The sequence below is a fragment of the Paramormyrops kingsleyae genome, chromosome 17, assembly GCF_048594095.1.
Source record: "Paramormyrops kingsleyae isolate MSU_618 chromosome 17, PKINGS_0.4, whole genome shotgun sequence".
NCBI classification, from domain to species: Eukaryota; Metazoa; Chordata; class Actinopteri; order Osteoglossiformes; family Mormyridae; genus Paramormyrops; species Paramormyrops kingsleyae.
In genome coordinates this window covers 3,141,036-3,161,984 of record NC_132813.1, presented here as the reverse complement: position 1 = coordinate 3,161,984, position 20,949 = coordinate 3,141,036, and the positions used below count along the sequence as shown (strand labels likewise).

Sequence of the window (20,949 nt, the reverse complement as noted above, 5' to 3'; positions counted from 1 at the left end):
CAAGCATTTCCATTCATTCCATTTATAACATTAGACTTTACCACCATTAATAGACAGTTGCTTCAAAGAGGACATCGCTTTATCTTTTATTAAGCTCCTATTCTGCGCTTCCCTCGTTATGTATCACCAGAATTTTGAGAATAAATGTACGTTAATAGCTATAATAATAACACGGACTGAAACACTCTCCTCTCGTGGGCCCTAGTTCAAGGACAGAGCGGGCAAGGCTCGCTGCAGCATTTGTGCGGAATGAAACCCTTTGGAAGGGAGGCCCCGGGGCGACGCTGAACCCCCTCAAAGGGCTTCATATTTTCCCAATTTGTGGTTTCACAAAGCCTATGAAAAAGTGTGCCCCTCCACAGGAGCCAATAAACAGTGAGGGAGCAGGACGTGGGCGGAGCCCTGGAAGTCTGAGTACCTACAGTGAGCGTAGTGTTTAATGCCGGCGACTGATGCAGGACTGCGTGAGCCCCCATTTCCTGTTTAAAAAGCTGGGAGGTGCTGGGAGGGCTGGTGCCCGGGGGGCGTGTGTGAGGGCTGTGGGGAGGGGGGATGGGGGTGGCATGTGTACGTGCAGCACGGCGAGCCTCGCTGACTGCGGCAACAGGATGTTCAGCCCTCAGGAATGCACACGCCCAGCGATGGGTCTGTGAGACACATCTCGAGCTCTGCAGGGAGGCAGAGAGGCAGAGAGAGGGAGAGACGAGTGATATCAAAAGGGAGAACAGATCCCAAGCAAATTCGCCCACACATGGATGGTAAAATGATCACTGCTGCACTTAGGTCTATCTTGGTGGAAGGGGGCCAATATTTTCATTAGGACCTCATGTCCAGCTATGAGAGGCCCAAGGTGGTCTGAGTGGCCTTAAAGGTTCAGGATACGTACAGCTCTGAGGGACGCTGGAAGATTCCTCATGCTTGTTTCGTGTCTCGAGTCTGGAAACTTTTCTTTCTTATTCATGGATTTAAAATTAAATGATCTCAAAAATGATCACGTACATAATTCCCTGCACACATACTCTCCAGCATACTTAAACACATCAAAAACAAGCGCCCTTCATGGTTTATTTGCTCTCATATCCATTCTGTTTGGATTGTGTGGCCTTGCTGTCCCTTCACTGTGCTGTCAGGTGGCTGGTGTTTGTTGTTGCCTTCGTTTCCTTGGTAACCAGCTGTGGGGCCCAGTCACCTGACCCCTCTGCATCTCCTCGCAGCAAATACTACTTTGGCCACGCATTAACATTTGGCGTTGTTTGTTTTTTTGTTGCAACTTTAATTTCTGTGGGTTTGATAAAAGCCATTTTGCGATGAAGCAAGTCGAAGTCAGTCAGTGTGAACAGGCTACAGTCCACCACACATCGAAAAAGATCACGTGGTCCGGAGGGACAAACCAGATGACAGGGATTACCTGATGATGTCATGCTTCATATCAGCTGCCTGATATGGCTGCTGGTCACAACTAATAAGCAACGTGGAGAAGTCGAAAAATAATGAACGGCGATCTGATTCCATCAACAGTTGACGATGGAATTTTCCACTGAATGTCAGCTCTTCTTCGGACTCCCAGTGCAGAACTACACATTGAAAATTCATATGTGCGACCTTTCGTAGACTGAGAACTCTGAATACCTCTAAGAACTGCTGATTCAATCCAGAATTCAGAACATCAGAGATAAGCGTGTATGGGAATTACATTTTGACGCCGGTGTCGGAGAGCTGCTGCTCTATGCTTCTTGTCGAGTTGTGCTGTAGTCAAAGGCCTCTTGTTGGATGTCACAGATGATAGAACACAGCACCATGGCGACAGTGGTAAGGGACACAGGCAGAGCACAGAGGAAGTGGTTGTCAAGAACAAGCCGGCATTGTGGGTATGTGGATGCGTGGTGTCCAATGCTGTCACCCAAATTCAAAGTTTCATTCTAGTTCAGTCCTAATTCCGCACTTTCTCTGATTATTTCTTTGTATTCGGAGTAGCAGGACTGGACAAGCAAGGTGCTGGTCGATGAGCAGAGAGGTTTTAGGTGTAAATCCTACAAATGTGATGTCATGAGAGTCCTTGACCATGGACCATAAATACCTGAATATGTGAACAGCTGCAATTAGCATAAAGAAAGCTCACTGAATTCTTAGCTAAGTAACAGAGTTAAATAAATGATCCTAAAATGTAACAAGCCTCTTAATATGTGGTCAATGATTCAATTTGGGGTTTAATATGGGCAAACCTGCGGTAGGTTCATCAGCTACAGGAAGACGATGCAGAGGATCCCTGCCGCTGAGACTTTGACGTGTGCCGCTATTGGCCACGCTCCCCAAACACATGCTAATTTACTGCAGCACAGACTTGTGGGCCTTGCCGTGCCAAACTCATGCGAAGGCTTTAATTAGGGCTTAACTTCAAATTTGAGCCAACAATAAAAACACAACCGGCGAGATCAAAAACGGCCACATTTCTCCACTCAGAAACGGCAATGGCGAGGCTCAGAAACTACACTTTTTGTGTGGTCTTGCTTCTCCTTGTGAGAGAGCGTGTTTATTTCACTGTGCCCGTTTTGTGTCTGTTACCTACAGATCAGCTTTGAGCTCAAACAAGGTGAAAAGCTTTTCGGTCACAGAGTCAAACTTTGCACCAGACACAAATCCTACCTGAATTACTTATCTTCAGGACACACCTTGTTCCTTCAGTCAGTCTTTCCCAACAGATAAAACTGCAAAGATATTTCTCCTGTTTGTTCTTGACGCAGCTCTCAGGTTATGAATATATTAAATGCAAACAGTATTGCTCTACACAAAAGGGAAATCAACATAAACAACAAAACAAAACAAAAGCTGAAGTGAAGATGGAAGTCAGTTCCACGCCTGTGTATAGATACACTCAGGTCACAGCACAGCAGTTACTTCCCATATAATTTCTTTTCCCCAGTTGAAGGGGATGATTCACCCCAAAACTAACACTTTCTCTTGAAATTAGCTGGGGAAAACGTTCGTGTGGAGCGCCGAGAGGCCGACCTTCCTGCACCCAGAATGCCTAGCGGCGGTTGAATCCTTGTTTTTATTCATCTAGGGTGGTCCAGCTGAAGATAACTCCACAGAAGTGTCTGATACCAATCAGGTCGGGACGCGGCGCTGGAGCGCGGCCCATTTAAACAGTACAGAGAGAGGATGGCGAGCTCCACCCGCAGTTCCGCGTCGTTATTCCGGTGTGTGCGTAGGGGAGGCGTAGGCGTGACGGAGAATCCGCTGCTAATTGAGTTTACATTTTACATTACAAATGTATTACATGTATCACCCCTAGAGGGAAATTCCAGCTGAAGTCTGCGGGGTTAACCGTTTCTTTTCAAGACAAATAACAGATACTGGCAGGCTTAAACTGTTAGCCTATATCAGACACAAACAAATATGGCATTATGTATAGTATTTGATTATAGAATTACGCGATCCCTAAAACACATTTTGACAATATTGTACTGAATTAACCACCATGGGTCTAATTGGCAAACATATATATATATATATATATATATATATATATATATATATATATATATATATATATATGTTTGAAGCATAAAATGCAGGCCCAGGATATTTCAAATTGGAAAATGTAATACGACTTCTGAAAATATTTATAAATTTTTAAAGAAAAAAAAACAGGAAAACAGGCCCATAAACACAAAACGGGACAAACTGATCATGCAGTACGATTATTTTATTGTATTTCCCGGCAGTAATGAGAAACCACAGAGTTTTTAATCCAAAACTGTTCAAATATGATTCCTCCTTCACATTATCAGGCCTGTTTCATTTGAAATATACTGATTTATTTTTATTATAGCCTGTAACTGTTTATCATAAACATTAAATTAATATAAGACGAAGTGGCCTGCAGCATAGATCGTCTGGAGTCGACGACTGCTGGGGGATAAAGAGAGAGAAAGCGCCATGCATCTAAAAGGCAGCCGCGTCTGAGTCACCTCATTGCCCTGGAGGAAAGCGAGGGAGTGTGACACGATATCGACCAATGCATGTTTTACAGCGCCGGTTCCCAGTTTTCGTTACGATCCAGGTCGTGAGATCCCAGAATAAAGGGCATTTTAAATGACTCCACCATGACATTCCTCCGCATATAACATGAACACGATCCTGTAATGTCAAGCAGAATTGCATCTCTGTATGTAAGCCTGAAACCCGTTTTAACCCATCACTGGCGGAGATATTTCAGGAGTGCATCCAGTCCATATACCGAATTACACACTATAAGGATCGCTAGTTCAAAATACATTGTGAATGTGGGAGGAGGCCAGAGTGAAAAAAATAAATCCGTATTTAGGTATCAGGGTCGAGGGGGCAGTTCTGTATTAAATAATTATTAAAATAATAATTATTATATTAAACATTGTCGTAGAATTAGGGCGGGGCTATAAAATCATATATAATAATAATATCACATATAGGCCTAATATAGAAATAATACCATAAATTTAATTCATACAGTTAAAATGGTTCAGTTTAAACTCGCGCTCCAGGGTGCGTTTCCCAAAAGCATAGTTGGGAACTATAATCGCGAACTAGGCCTACATAGTCGCTCATAACCAACAATTAATTTGTAAAGATTATGTGAAATTTAATCGTCTCATGTCGATTAATTTTCATAAAGATGATCTTATCTTACTTGGTTAGGTAATAGCATAACGCAGCGGTAAATGGCGTCAGTCACAATTTTCATTACATCCTTTACAGTCATGGCATAAGGATGAGTAAGAAGCCCGTCAAAACGGGGCAAGAACTGGATTTTACTTGGAAAACACCATAACGTAATTAAGTTACTCAGTCACAAAAAACTCACAATCATTTAGTTCATACACAGTGCAGGCAGAAAGTCTGATTTATCGCTAAGAAGACATTCAATAAATCTCCTGTATTTACTTCTAAGCATATATTCTGTGTTTGTGCTAGTGATTCTTTCCGTAAAATCAGGGTGTATGTGAGAGAAGACAGAGTGGAGGAGAGTGACCCTGAGGTGACGTCATTTTTCCGCAGCGCAGAGTCTGACTTTCGCTAGGGAATCTCGCGTATTGTGCCTAATTTTAATAATTCAGTGTAGGCCTCCACAATGCGGGAGGTTAATGCACTTAAACTACCATATTAGTGATAATAAATAACAGCAAAAATTGAAAGATCACTTTATATATTGTATCTATAAAAGCAATACTTTACGAATAAAAAACGAACATATTGCGACGTGATGTCACACCTTTGACCCTGTTATTCCCGCCCCTCCCTCCATGTTAATATGAAACCTACGCCCCTGGATACAGTCTATATATAAGCAAAATAATTTTTGGTATGTTGGAGTAAGTCAAAAACTGAGATTAGTCGCCTTCATAGCCTCAATCTGGTTGTAAAACATACACGGTGTACTTTATTTAGTTTATAGCCTGTGTCTTAACTATTCTCCCACCAAGCGTGTGATACAGCTGATCGGGCTGCGGCGTCCCGCCCCGCCCGGGTGCGTGACTGCATACTTCAGTCCCTCTGCGGTTATTTGAACTGATGTGACGGGGAATAGTCACGACATCCGCGGCGCGCAAATGTGTAACACAGAAGTGGCGTGAGAGGCGTCGCAAGACTCTCCGGTCTGTCATGCATTACTATTTATATGACCGTTTTAGCTGACACACGCATGCCGGCGAGCAGATACAGGCACACATACAGCGTTTGATTTCATTAAACGCACGGTTCCGGACATCAGGCAACACATATAACCAAGGTGACTGGCTTTCAGTAGTAAATTTGCAAAGAGATTGCCTATCCAGCGGGCAAATTTTGAAGGGTGTCTCGCGTCTCGAAAAAAAAAAAACTCAAGCTGCTTGTTTTGTCCTCATATTAAGTGATGAATTAAACCAGAAGCATGGTGCCTGTACGGCTGCCGCCGTCGCCTGTGTCAGGGCCAGCAGAGTCATTTTACAAAGTGAAATGCAAATGAACCACGGGCAGCGTTCACGAAGCAATAACGTCAAAGCATCAAAAGTCACGCAACGGCAATTTGCGTGTTCAAAGAAAGCGCGCGGCGATATCGTGCCATTAAATCAGACGGATGTGTGCAGAGCCGCACACGCGAGAGGCACGGCAGCAATTGCGTGCAGGCGATGGGGACGGACTTGAATGCTGTCCCGGTTCCCGGGGAGACAGAAGTCCTTGGGGCCAGCGAGCCTGGCTGAGGACGCCTTGGAGCCACAGATGGTTAAAATAAAGGGAGCCTCCTTTCACATGTGTCACGAAATGTGTATAACCGCGGTGTCAAATTAAGCCCCTGAAGAAATCCGTATAAAAGGTGGTTATTTGTATTACATGCGAATACACGCAAATATTTCTGCAGTTTCATTGTTAATCAATGTCAAATGTTAATACAATAATCATAATTATGCATCCTTTTAGGTAAACTGTCATACGCGTGACATGAACATTTAGGATGCTGCAGCCAGAGTTTAAACGTTAAAGCTCAGTATAACCCTGGTCCCTCCCTTATCTCTATCCCAACCTGTTCGCACGATCTTCTGTTGATATCATACACACTTCCACACACATGAATGAGCGGAAAATTACAACAGCGTCTGCCCCTAAGCCTGACTAAGGTGAACCACTGGGAATGGCGCGTCAGCACCTGCCTTAAAATACTCAAATTCCAGTATTCTTATAACAAACAGCCGATAATGTTGTCACAACAGCATCAATCAACGTATTTTACCAAAGTTTAAATAAACAGTTTTTGCTTTTAGGTTTTGATTTATGACAGATGATTCGTGTGAGCTGAACGAGATGAATTAATATAGCGGAGTAGTAAAATCTATTGATAGACAATAAGACTTCATTTGTGTTATTTTACACCGGTTTACTGCCACAAGGCACGTAAGGTCGGAGTTCCGAGGGCTTATATGCGGAGGAATGTCATGGTGGAGTCATTTAAAATGCCCTTTATTCTGGGATCTCACGACCTGGATCGTAACGAAAACTGGGAACCGGACATCTTCGTCCTGTACCCTGTAAAGGCGGATGAACTGGCACGATCACCCAGCCTACAGTACGGGGGCGGTGAAATCCGTAATACGGCCAGAGTCCTCACGATTCATTGACGAAAGAAAACACGACGCAAGTACAGCGAACCGCATTAACCCATATTTTTACAGATCGGGAAGGGCGGAGGGTAAAATTAGAACAGTTGTGTCAGATAAGATTGCACGCTTGTCTGTTAAAATAAAACTGCAAACGGATTTGCCCAAATGAAATGGCCCTATAATGCTGTAAAACGCCCACGGGTATTGTCTGACCGCATTTTAAACGTACGTCTGGGCATTTCGGTAATGTGTAGACGCAAAGGACAAATAGCTATTCACGGACTCCACTGATTCCCCCATCAGACGTCTTGTCTGCAGTAAAGTGACGCTCGTACTGCACCAGTCACGGCTAGCCATGCAAGGCACGTCGGAGAGGCTTGCGCACGCCACCTCTGCGAAATTTGCGTAAAATAAGCGTAGTTTCCACAACAACAGTAAACACCTGGGTTTCCCTGACGCCGATGAAGAGGAAAGTTCGTAAATTCTCTGACTCGTTTTATTTTCTTCCAGAAAATAAAATAATATAATGGGTAGGTGATCATAATGATTATTAAATGTTATCGAAAAATTACATTTATTTTACGTTTACTTTGAATACATCAGAATACGCCAGCAGTTATTTCATGCACTTGTTGAATGTAGGCCTATTTGCTAGAAAAAACTGCTTAAGTTTAGATTGGACTTGATCTTGTTTATTATTAAGAAAAGAACAACTGAAATCCTAACCGATGTCATTAACTCATGGACTATTTAATAAAAGTGCTGCATGCGTCCTTTGCCCGCTGCCTCGCGGAATGTTTCGCTTGATGGCACGGGGTCCAAAGTGTCACGCGCCGGTGTTATGCCGAAAAAGGCATCCCTGCCGTAGAATGCGTGCCTCTCTAAATGACCGATTGGTCGCTGATCTGAAACGAATTGAGCTACTTTGTCGAGTTAGGCTACCGTTGCGCTAATCGATAGCCCTTACCCTAACCCTAATCCCCAAAAAACCCGTAAAACCCTAACCGCCAAAAAAAACCCTAAAACCCTAACCCCCAAAAAACCCTAAAAGCTCAACTCGTCAGAACACCGGCATGCATTCTACGACAGGGATGCCTTTTTCGGCATAACACCGGCGCGTGCAGTTTTGCATAAGGGTTGATCGCGATTTCTCCGACGTTGGCGTTGGAATACCTTAAAATAAACTGTTTATAATGACATTTTTGTGTCTGAAAAAGTTCTGTAATTGATAAAATAAAGAATAGCTTTTGAATATAAAAAATAAAAATATTATCAGTGTGTAATAATGGAAATGTACAGACGCCACATACCCACATATCTACACTTACGTCCGCCTACGTAAGACTTAAAGGTTTTTTAAAAAATATATTATTCTGTTATTTAGGAGACCCAAGCAGAGAAGGTGAGGAATTTGAAAGATACAGCCCTATCTACCCTCTGCCGCTGGAAATTCAACAGGTGAATCGCGCTTTGTTTAAACCACGATTTATAAGGTAGAGGATCTTGAGTCACTCTTGTTTCATGGGTGTCCATCTGTGCTGAAGAAATGTAATCTAAGTGTAAAACAAAAACCGTCAGAGCTGACGCATGCAGACTGAATGATACTCTTCGATCACCATAAAAATTCATTTTATTCAAAAGGTACAGTGTCGTCATCTTCCACAAGCAGCCAAGACTAAAACAGCAGAAAAGAGCAGGCGCTGTGCTCTGAGGCCTAGATACACTGTGTGCCTGCACAGAGAAGAGAGACGGCGCATGACTGTGTGCAGACCCCTGATGGGTGTATTAGACAGCAGAGTAGCCCTAGGTGTGTAAAATGAGGCAGTGGCACAGTGATTCTGATGTGTTGGTGCCTTGTTCTAATGTAGGCCGGCTTCTGATGTGATTGCTGTCATTTCTGGGCCAGTAAACATGAGTTGGGCCATCTGAGTAATGCAGCAGACTCCCCGGGGAACAGCATGTCCCCCCCCCCCACCTTTCCTGGCTGCTGTCTCTCACCACTGGCTTCTCTTTCACTTCTGGAAGACACCACCTGCTGGGCTGCGGGTGATTGTCAGGCTTTCTCCTCTATGCATGTTTGATGAGAGCATAGCGGGTGTTTACTCGGAGAAAGCCGTGTCGCGTGGACCCCCGCGGGCCATCCGCTTTGCTTGCATGTAAATAATAGATGGCTAAAACTCAGACACATTTCGGCCCTTGTGGACAACAGGGTGATGGCTGCACCTGTGTTATATAGTTGGCCTTGCGTTCCAATGATGTTTCAGTGTCTTTTCATCCACGCGGGCACACGTACACACTTCCATTCCTGGCGGGCGCAGCGTGTCTTGTGTTCTTGCATAACCTGTGCATTCTCCATGAGAGAGAGTAGCATGTTCCTACAGGCATCTCCGGGTGAATGCGCGGTTGCTTCAGGACTGAGAGCTGTGCTGTATTTTGGCCGTTGCCTGATTTATTCATTACAGCAAAACGCAGGAGAGTCATTTGGAGGGTACATTTCAGATCCCAGAGGTTCTTCTGAAGTGAAATTAAACAGCCATTGTCCCTCATCTTTATCCTCTCTGCACTTTGCTTCTTCTTGCCCTCATTTGAATCCCAGCCTTTTGTGCCCCCCAGACTTGGCAGGTCTCTCCTCGTGTTGTGAGTAGCACTGAGGTGTCTAAAAGAGGTTTATCTCAGGGCCTGGTTCTACACTGGGCATGCCGGGGGGGCTTATCTCAGTGAAAATCGACTAGCCCCCAGTCACGTGTGCTTGCACAGACTCTCACATGCATGCATGCACGCACACACTTGCAAAGCGCCACTGGGGAAATTATGAGCAAGAGGAATGCATCTCTGAACATCAAAACAAAGACGAAAACTGTTACGTACTTATGTGGTTGGCTGTGACATACAACAAATGGAAGTGATGACAGAAAAGTGCACAGAAGGTAAAGAGTGGCACAGTTTTCTTGTCTCAAGAGAATGTTTGTTCTTAATCCGGGGCCAAAATGTAACTTAATTAAGGGTGAAAGCAAAATTCAGGGGCAGCATCCAAATCCCTCAGGTCTGTTAAAACCCAACTTATGGACTGAACCCCTGCGTGAATCATTGACCTGCTAATTCAGGCGTGATGAGTGAAGGGCTGAAGTTGTTTAGGGTCTGTGCAGCGCGCTAAAAATGGTGTTAGCTTGGAGAGCATCGCCTGCGCTGTGAGCTAAAGGGTGAGGTGTGGTGTGACAGGCTAGATGCTTGCCCTAATTTATTATTCTGCTAAATTTTCGCTTGACACTATAACTTACATGCCTGTCAGTAGTGTCAAGGCACAACAAGTAATGTTAGCCTGACTTACATATTTTCATCGACATGAGCTTCCAAACTACACAAATTATGCATGAATGGTACAGTTTTTGGTGTTTGCTTCTTTGGCGAAATGCTAATGCTGGTCCATCTGTTAGAAGTTGGACTAGATACCAAGCAACAAACCATTTATTTAACCTGCTGTATCTGCTGCCGTAATGTTTTTGGTTTATTCAGAGGTCTATGGTTTTTGCATTGGGTTTTGATGAATCTTATCATATGGGTCTGAAAAATCCAAAGTCCAAAATATACAGATATTGCACAGTGATATCTATTATTTTCAATGAGTGTTACTTTCTCTGTACCATGTTATCCACCAGGTAACAAAACCCTTTTATCTAACATATTAGTTCAAATTAAGCACTTAACCAGTAAATCTGTTGAATAACTTAAGAAAAAAAGCAAGAGAACCTTGAAAATATGGAAATGCTGTGGAAGGAACCATGTGGTGAAAATGCCCTGATTGGCAATGTCTCTGACTGCTAAAGGTGCCCAGCTGAGACGAGTCTCCATTCCCATGGTTGTTCCCAGTCAGACATTTTTGGTCACTGGAGCAGAAAAAGGCATTACGGAGCTTTTCTGGAAACAGACCCCATAAATTGGTGCTCAACAATACAATATGAGGATGTCGAGCAGTCTGCTTAGAACTGTTTGTGGACAAAAAGTTCCTCTTGGCAGTCTTGATGATTTGAGGCATACGTCATAATTCTTTAATTGCCTAACAATTCTGTTTACTCAGACTTTAAAGAAAATAGGTTCAGTTTCTTGACAATAATGGTCAAGTACTCCACTCGAGGGTTCAGTGTGAGGGGTGCTTCAGAGTCATGTGCTTCTGCAGCACTGAATGCTGTTCAGATTCCCCATGAGTAGATGTGTAATAATTAGTTTGCTTTGACTGACTTCTTGGTTGCTGTGCAGATGGATCCCACGGAGACAGTGTGCAAGTACTGTGGGGTAAGTTATCTAATCCTCCACGAGTTTAGAAGGCTGAAAGAGAGGCTGCGTGTTGTGGAGCAGGAACTGGACCAGCACCTAGGCAGTGCTGAGCGGGAACGGGCCCTTCGGAACCAGCTGGAAGAGTTGACCGCTGTCCAACACCAGCAAGCTGTCAGGTGAGCATGACCATGGTTAACATGGCTGATTCTGGTACAGACATGGCACCAAACTAATGTCCATTCTACACGCAGCTAGACTCTTCAAATGGGTGCCTAATTTGAATGAGTTCAGTTATATGATTGACAGTCAAAATGGTTTTAAGTACAAAAACTTCACTGCGACTGTATTTTCTGATTACTTAATTCTCCAGTTTTTCATTTATATATTTTTCATTACGTGGAACAAAGTGTTGAAATAAGACAAGATTTTTTTGATTAAAAGAACCATGAAATGTACTCCGTTCTCCATCCTAAACCCCGCCCCTCCAGAACTGCTGAGTTCATAGCCACTCCCCCTCAGTCCCTGACACATTCCTCCTGATGGGTTTGACTGATACATTGCTGGTGGTGTGGTCACTCTGGCCCTTCTGTAGTTCTGTCTGCTTTTACAAAATAGCTGCAGGGTGAGCTGTCAGGTGTCGCTCTGACATTAAAAGGAACACCATATTCACTGGAGAGGAGCCTGAGTCGAAGCGAAATCAGTGGCATTCAGCCACGCCACAGCGCTTGATATTCAAGCTTTGATTTTGGGAGGTGCCATTTAAATGACTTTTGTCATTTTCGTTTCTCTTGACTTGTTCGAGTTGAGGAAGTGTGCCAGTCTTCCCGAAGTTGTTTTCATGACTTTTTATTAGATGCATTTTACTGTTCCAGAAAATCTGATATGTTGCTGTGTCAGAAAATAATCCTTTGTTCCACTATATAAAGAAGTGTAAGTGAAGCCTGTGGCAGATAATTGCTATGCTCTGTGTTTGCTGGAGTGACCAGTGAAAAAGTGAGCAATAGCTTAATGCTTGTTTTTGTTGTGGGTGTTTGTTGCGTTGGTGAGAGAGTGGGAGATGGTGATTTGTTTCCACAGTAAGTAATAGTCAGTAACCACTGAATCTGGCTCTGACCCATATACTAGACCTTGGCTAATTGATAGTGAAACTTCTGATAGTTGTACATTAGTGTTTGTCTTTCTGTGTTTTTGTGTGTGTTACTCTTTACCTGTCTGTGCTGCAGGCTTCTTCATAGTGTGAAAGCAATTTTAATTTGGGGTTTTAGCCAATTATAGTGTGACTCATTTCTGAAGACTGCATCTTTTTTTTCTTATGTGACGTGAATGTGGCATATAATTATACCTCTAAAAATCTCAATCATATATAAACCTCTCAACATGAATGCCTCCAATATTTTGTGTTTGTGGGGGGTGGGAGAGAAATGCATGTAATTGTGGTTCTTGTTACAGTACGCCTGCAGCTGCTAATAATAACAGCCAATAGAGTGTGCAACCGTCCTGGAAGGAACAGCAATTATGCCTGTGGATGAGCCTTTGCATTAATTTCTGTTGTCAGCCAATTTTAATGAGCTTAGTTTCTGTGCCAGTGGTACAACGGTGTATACATCCTTTAGCGTGTTTCTAGCCGATGGTGAACAAAACGACGAGAGAATGTGAATCGTAACTGTAGAAGAGGATGTGAAAGATGCCTGAATGTTGTCAGACATAATTTTTTTAATCCTGCGTACTCGTAATTTATAAAGGTTCTTGGCAGGGTCATGTTTTTACATCACTGAGCTGTTTACGACTTTCAGTCTCAGAGCGTGAGAGAATGAGGCGTGGAGCCTCCCTTGGCCACTGACAATCAGCTCGGTATCTCCTGCACCGATGGATGTGTGTTTAGAATCGTGTGTGACCTACATGAATGCGGCGTCCTTGTATGTGTGTGTATATGGGAGGCTGTTTGTGCATCTGTGTGTGTGACCTATATGAATGCGTTGTAAGAGTGTGTGCTTGACCCATATGAATGCAGCTGACAGAACTGGTGGAACAGGAAGCTGATGGGCAGATTGGTTGCTTGTTGGTTTCTCACATCCGCATACAGTTGCACACAGCTCTGGGAAAGTTGCTTTAGTCTAGTTCTGTGGTCCCTGAAACCTGTCATACCAGCTGTGTGAAAGCCTCTTCACCTTTCTGTGTGACTGTGCGTATCCTCTCATCATCACTGACGTGGTACTGGCAGAGAGGCAGATACCAGGCTGCTAAGGAAAGTCATATCGGATGACTGATACGGACGCGAGTGCATGGATGGGAGTGTTGAGTGTGCACCTGCCTGCGCCTTCACGTTCCAGCGTGTGCACGTGCGTGTGCGTGGAGCGCAGGCTGGTGCATGAGAGTGTGTGAGCGCATGCCATTTGCGTGTGAGGGATTGGTGCCGTTGGTGTGCGAGGCACGCTCTACGCACTCATTTACGGAAGTGAAAGTGGAAGCCTGCCTGTCAATGCCGCAGCATCGCTCTTATCGGCACTGTCTTGGTCTTGATTCGCTCTGGTGTGTTTTATTATTGGGTAGGTTAACAAGGCATATGCACACATCGTTGATCAAAAGCAATCAAAAACATGAAATTGTGTTATTACATAATGCTTTTTGTTGATTCGTATGTGCGCACCTTGTGATGGAGTGGTATCCCATACAGGATATAGCCCTGCTTTGTGTCCTATGCTGCCTGAGGTAGGCAACCCCCCTCCCCCCCCACGCCCACTCCAGACCGCAACCAAGATAAGCTGCTGGAAAATACTGTAGATGGCTGGATGTATAACCTGGTGTCAATGGCAAATTTTTGTGTTGTAAGTCGCTCCTGTACACTATTATAAATGCTTGTAAATTGAATAAAGGCAGGATATGCATATAGCAATTGATCTATATTAAGCTTCATTATTATAGAACAGTCTGAAACCTGAAGATGTTATTGTCACTGCTGCTTGGCGATGAAAGAAATACAGTTTGAATTTGGGGGGCATGTGACACCATATATTCTGAAATAATGGGAGTGCCTATTACAAGAAAACTGTGGAGTGGTTTCTTTTTAATAATGCAGTTGTATTGTCCTCATTTGTTGTTACCGCTAGCAACTGCACAAACACCCAAACAATAAATATTTTCTGGTACGGCTTTTCTGGAGGAAGAACAAAACAGTACATATTTTCGTGGCGCTTGTACTTGTGTTTGGTCACACTAATGCAAGAATACATATTGCTGGTGCACCTGACAGGGAGCAAATTCTTAGAAAATGTGTTTAAATTAAGAAACACAGAGACTTCCATAACTTACAGTTCTGCTGCGTTTTACTCATATGCTGTTTTAAAGTGAGGCCATCCTGAACAGGAATGCTTAGCTTGTATCGGTTTTAATAGCAGTTCTGAAACTCAGACCGAAAACCTCCAGAGTCCTGATCCGCTTCTTTAACAGAACAATTACCTGCCTGCCCACATGTCATTGTTATTATTATTATTCTAAATGTTTATATGTTTCAGCAAAGAAAAATGTAGCATGTGAGAGAGGCCCTGGGTGAAGAACATAGGTTTTTACGGCACATGTTGAATCCTCTTCTGTTTGGACGATTACAGTGATTGCTATGGCATCATGCATGGTTACCAAGCAACATAATGTAAACATAAGACAAGACAAATACAAACACGGGATGATGCACTCGCTTGCATAGACACACACGTTTGTGAATCTGTGTTTTTATTAGCATCTGTTTGTTGAGTTGTAATCAAGTGCAATCATTTTAACTGTAGGAAATGTCTGTATTTGAGTGTAATCAATTTTACTTCACTGCAGTCAATTTTATTTCTATTTAATGAAGTGCATAGCAGGTTCCGGCCATAAAACTTGTCAGCTATGATGTTTTTAATGTGCTGAAGAAGTACACTGTAAATCCGTATCAACCGATTTTACGTAGGATGTTAATTTGCAGTGGATGGAGATGCCATATGCAGAGCAAATATCTGCAGCAGATCTGGCCAGCTTGGTATGCAGAGCGTGGGATTTGACCCAGCAGCCCTTTGCCTGTTAACTTGGCTGTCATACCTACCACTGACGTTGTGTGAGGTGCATGTACAGTGAAACAAATGTGGGAGTGGGTGAGCTGCAGAAACCCTCGATGCCCAGAGGTGATGGATCCAGCTGTCCTTGTCTGACTCCACGCTGCTCTTTGATTGGCTGAAAGTTCTGAAAAGAACCAGTGGCAGGATGTCCCCATGGCGTGGTTCTATGTGTCAGGTTGTCTGAATATCTGGAATGGATCCCCATGATTAAACCGGCACTTGCTCGCTGCTCGTCCGTCGTTGCCTTTTTCAATTCACCCAATTTAGGAGTTTGTCCTTCGCAGCATAATGATCAAGCCCTTTAATGTGTCGGATTAGCCGCCATTGCATGTGCGTTTTGAAGTCACACGTCAGCAGGTGTCTTTAAGCCCTTTAAAGCCCCTCGCTTGTTTATCGGCTCTTTGAAAAGCGCCTGTGGAAAACGATGGCGATGCTCAAAGAATATTAGAGAGTAACGGGACAGATCATTTTCTGTCAGCCCAGCCAGTTTCTGGTCCTCTTAGGTACTTTGTTAGGATGACTTTTGATGTTTTAGGCTTTCAAGTATTTGCATATATTTCATATATTAATTTCTTATTTTATCTATATGAATGATTCATAAGAAATAAGATATTAAAGGCAGGATTTTCATGGCTCTTTTATTGTTTCTTGTTCTGCTTTTGTCTCCACTTTTCTCTGTCTCTTCTTTCTCTTCTTCTTTCCTCTTTCAGTAAAGGTTTTTTAAAAAGCCACCACAGGATAGTAGATGAAATGTCATCCATCCATCCATCCATCCTTCAACCATTTAACCTGGACAGGGTTGTGGGGGGCGGTCAGGAGTTTTGAAATGTCTTCCAGTTATGGGATTCGACCTGTTATAAGAAGGTTCTCTGACATCATTGATAGCTGTTTATTGCAGAAGTGCGAAAAGAGCTTTACGAGTAAAGGCAGAGTAGCGCTCTCTTTGTGCTTCTTTTGTTAATTAAAGGGGACATGACATGGGTCCCCTCCCTTTACGTGCTGCGTGTGCATGTCAGGCTGCAGGACCTCGGACAACAGCTGGAGAGCGTGAGTGCAGAGAGCAGTCGCCTGCAGCGGGATCTGGACTTGGCACATGAGAGCTGCCGCCGCTTCAGGTGAGGAAACGGGGAAACAATACAGTCGACAGCTCCGAGTGTGCGGCAGGGAGGGAGGGAGAGAGGGCAGGAATACGAGGCAGAGTGTAAGAGGCAATGGGAGGCAGGCACAAGGACAGAGGGAAACAGGAAAGACTGGAGCTGAGGAGAACGAAGGACAAAGGCTTAGAGCAGGCGTGTTCTTTTGTTTGTTTGGGTTTTGGGTGCGGGGGAGGGAATGTTAATGTTAACTAGACAATGGCCCCACGGTAGCAGTGGGCCCCCCAAAGCCAGCCCCAGAGCCCTGCACCTGTGCCTTGGCAAGCGGGAAGCCGGAGATGGGAAGCACCTGTGTGCCCCAGGCCGTTCCGCGGCATTGCAAGGTCGGGTCCTACTGGATGCAGCAGGGAGGAAGCAGGAAGAGACATGGGCGAGATGGGCTCCACGTTCTCTCCCTTGTGTGACCTACAGCTAATTGAAGATGACTTGTTCAAGGTGAAACTGAACCACCGCTGCATTGAAGTCGGCAGCAAACAGTCACACTTTGGCTGACATGCTGTTCTCATGTACCCACCTAAGAGAAAAGCTTGCCCGCCCTTCGGCACTCCAGGCTGATCGTGTGTCAGTATGGGCTTGTGTGCCCATGCCCTGCCCAAGAAAAAAAAATATGCATGATGCCAAGAGGTCAGGTCAAAGATAAATACATTCCTGAATACGAGTCTCTCATAATGTCAGGTCTGTCTGTGTCCTCCATGGAAAAAGCACATTCCTGCATACTTGATTGCCCCGAGCTAAATAATTTCTTCTCTTAATGCTAGTGACAGCTTTGTCTCATTTTTATTGGTTCTGGTTTTTTTTTGCTTCTTTTGTTTTGTGGGTACTTCGTGTTGCTTGACAACAAAGACAGGCTCCCTGGCTGTGCTTCTGTGCCCAACTATGCATATTGGGAGACCCTTGATCTTCTGGCTGATCTCCTCCTGGCACATATGGGATTTTAAGCTAGGCGATTAACAAGAAGACAAGGCGTTCTGAGTGGGTTCGGTTCAGAGCGCTGTCAGATGTTACTCAGGGAACGGCTGGGCCTGTTCTGTACTCTAGGCTCTGCCATTGTTGAAAGCATCACATTGGTCCTGTCACATTAACGCCTTTCACACTACCATGTTTGGCCCTGAAGAGACCAGAGTTTACCAAAAAAGTACTTTTCTCAACTTTACTCTTCCTTCAGTGTTAATTTAGAGTTCTATACTTTTATGCAGTGTTGGAATGGACATTTATTAAAGGAATACAAAAGGTTAGCCAGCACTGTAGCTTGAAAGGTAGCATTCTAGTCTAATACCTCGAGGGCTGGCGGTTTGATTTCTGTGTGTGTGTGTGTGTGTGTGTTCTTTTTTCCTGTGTTCGTGAGGGTTTCCTCAAAGTAATCTGGCTTCCTCCAACAGTCCAAAAACGTGGAAACATGCAGTTTAGAAACATTGTGTCACTTAATAGGTTGGTAAATTCTCATGATGATGATTATGGGGAAGGTATGGCTGATTCACAGCATACTTTCTGACAATAAGCCATTTCCTGCCTCACATTAAAAAAAATAATAATACCCATAATATGCGCTCCTCCTCCGTGTTTAATGAACCCAGAGGTAGGGTAGAGTTGCTGGTCATGGCACCATGGAAAGTACCATGGACTGCCTTTAGCGGCTCATTCTCTATCACACCACCATTTCACCCAGACGAATGGAAAATTAGAAACCACAGATGATGTTTTGACACAGGCTTATTAATGTCCTGTGCTTTGGTTTCCATAGTTCCTCATCATGATGGCATCCACTGGGTTCCAGCCTTCATCCTATTATGACTGTTGCCTAGAAGATGGGCCATTACGGTTAACCCAGCCACCCAAATTTATTTTTCACTTTTAAGAAGTCACATAGAAACGCTTAACGAAAGCTTTGACGAAAAGAGATTGCACCGGGATTGCATCGGTATGGTTTTCTCTTCACATTAACGCTCTGTTCCTCGCACATTAACTGGCTGGTCTCTCCTTGCAGGGCACACAGCAGGCTCCAGAAGAAAGCCCTGGAAAGAGCCCTCTCTCTACTCCACTCGTCCCACCAGCAGATGCAGGACGTTTCTCTTAGCTTCCTCCAGCTCAAGGGCTTCTGGAAGGACTGGAGTGTCTGGCTGCTCCAGAGCAGCCACTACGCACAAGCGAGTATGAGCCGGTTATCTGAATCAGATGCACAGTCCAGGGTCGTTCAAGTATTATAGGATGTACTGTAGGTAGGGAACACTGCAGACATGACCTGCGTAAAGCGAAAGTGTGCTTAGTGCATCAGAAGTACAACCAGATAAGCCGGGAGGGGGAAAAGGTCACTTTGGGCCTTCACACACGTGTACAGTGACACTCCTCCTTCCATTTCCCACCCTCTCTTTGTTTGGTCCCTCTTTCCGCTGCTGTGATCTCTCTGCAACCCTTAATCACTCTCTCCTCTTCCGTATGTGTCCACATGTGTAATCACTATGCTGAACGCTATGCAAACATAAACACCAGCATAAAATAACAGGCACAAAATACAGCCTCTCCTTCTGCTTTTCTGCCGTTAAAATTTGAGCCCTGCCTGCTGTAGTAGCTAAGAGCCAAGCAGGAAATGAACTGTGCTATTCTGCACCTTGTTTGCTCCATTGCCTCCCTCCATTACATGAAGCTGCAAATATGATACTCCCACACTGATACCATAATGCACTTGTGTTACTAACAAGGTGACGAGCAGAGCTGATAGCACTGTCCTGATCGGCTTTGCATGTCACTCTGCACGCGCATGTCAGATAAGTGGATGAGTGTAAGCGTCTGCATTCTGGCACGGCTAGACCTTGGTAAGACCCGCTTATTTTTATACCAGGGGCCTACTGTTCTGGGATAATTACTGAGTAACAATATCAGGGCACTGAGCTGGAGTTAATGGGCTGAGTAGGAGGTAGATGGGTCACAGAGTCCCCTGCTGTTCAGGGAGAAGCAGGTATTTGGATGTTTTACCAAAAAGGACAAACAATCGCACAGATGAACGACAGCTTGAATTAGAATTTTTGCCTGTTTTACGCCATTACATCCAGATTGTTTTCATGCTTTCTCAAAAATCTAATAAGCAAAACATCTGTAAAATATATATTTTGACTGAGGGTGGATCTACTCTCTTGTTAGTCTTTTTTCAGCAGAGGTCTCTTGGACCAAATGGCTTTGGCCAAATCCGTGACGTTTCGCACATCGATGGTGTGCCCTCATGCGGTCATATAGTCACGCCACAGGCCCCCCCGAACCCAAGCTTCTGGTGCTGTGTGACTCAGCACCTGGTTACAGGCTGGGCAGATGGGCGTGGGTGATTATACGCTGCTACCTGTCTGTCTGCTTTCTGCGGTCATGAGGAGGGGGAGGGAAATTCACAGCGAAAGGAGAGCGAGAGAGAGAGGGGTGTAGGTCCTTGTAATTATGCGCACCAACTGGGGATGTGGAGGGACGTGTTTGGACCTTTCCAGCAAGGCAGGGCATACCGCCAACCTCAGGCTAGCTGCCAGCAGCCATGAAATCTGATTCGCTTGGTTCCCTCCTCCTTGGCTACTCATCCAATGGGGGCAAAGGGGGTGTGGCTTCAACAGTCACTTGGAGGGTTCTCATCAAAGACTGAGACCCTGGCAGGGTGCTTTCAGATGCAGAGGTTTACTCACATGCAGGGTTACACTGATACCAGCTTTCTGCATGTACATGTATGAATCCACGTGCCTTGTCTCCTTGGAGAATAAAACGCGTTTAACACACTTTAAATATTGAAATATTTATTTAAATATGTAAATATAAGGTGTTGTTCTGCCAGGCGTGCAGGTGTCAGCTTGATGAGATCAGCATGATTCGTTGTGACCTCGTGGTGAACCTCAGCCGTCAGTCTTTGTCTTCCCTAATTCGGTGTGCCGCGTTTTTGTTTTGGTACTTGACTGTCAGGTATTGTTGGCCCGTTAACGCCGTCTTAATAGCAGCAATAAAATGGAGTGGTATTTTCTCACACATCTGAATTGGTACAGTGACCTCACCCCAAGCAAAGCAGGAAATTTGCTTTTAATATGGCGATAAATATTCCTGAATTCTCGACAGGTTGGGTGCGATTGCTCAGGTGCTTTTAGGTAGGTGGAGTGACACCAATGGTGATTAATGATCACCATTGTGTTTGAACAGTGTGGGGAGGTGTGTGGCTCAGGCCTCTGTGCCCGTGATCGCCAGGTTGTGGGTTTAAATCCAGGGGCTGGCAGAGTGGTTTCATCCCAGGCCTTTGAACAAGTTCCATAGATACTGTCTGACCGTGCTGTCTGATCCTCACTCGTAAGTCATTGTGGACATAAG

General features: G+C 44.4%; 1 protein-coding gene across 2 annotated transcripts in view; it reads left to right on the top strand.

The window, feature by feature from the left end:
- Positions 1-7,516: 7,516 nt before the first annotated feature.
- The window catches only part of lekr1 (Leucine-, glutamate- and lysine-rich protein 1), a 31,171-nt gene continuing 17,738 nt past the window's right edge, over positions 7,517-20,949 (top strand). Inside the window, exons 1-5 of one of the 2 annotated variants that reach the window (XM_023792683.2) lie at positions 7,517-7,642; positions 8,497-8,570; positions 11,367-11,560; positions 16,489-16,587; positions 18,611-18,774. In XM_023792683.2, coding sequence (XP_023648451.1) covers positions 7,639-7,642; positions 8,497-8,570; positions 11,367-11,560; positions 16,489-16,587; positions 18,611-18,774 — 535 coding nt within the window. In that variant the 5' untranslated portion in view covers positions 7,517-7,638. Of the gene's footprint in view, positions 7,643-8,496; positions 8,571-9,380; positions 10,040-11,366; positions 11,561-16,488; positions 16,588-18,610; positions 18,775-20,949 lie in introns of those variants that run through there. The other variant, XM_023792684.2, reaches the window with a different exon arrangement.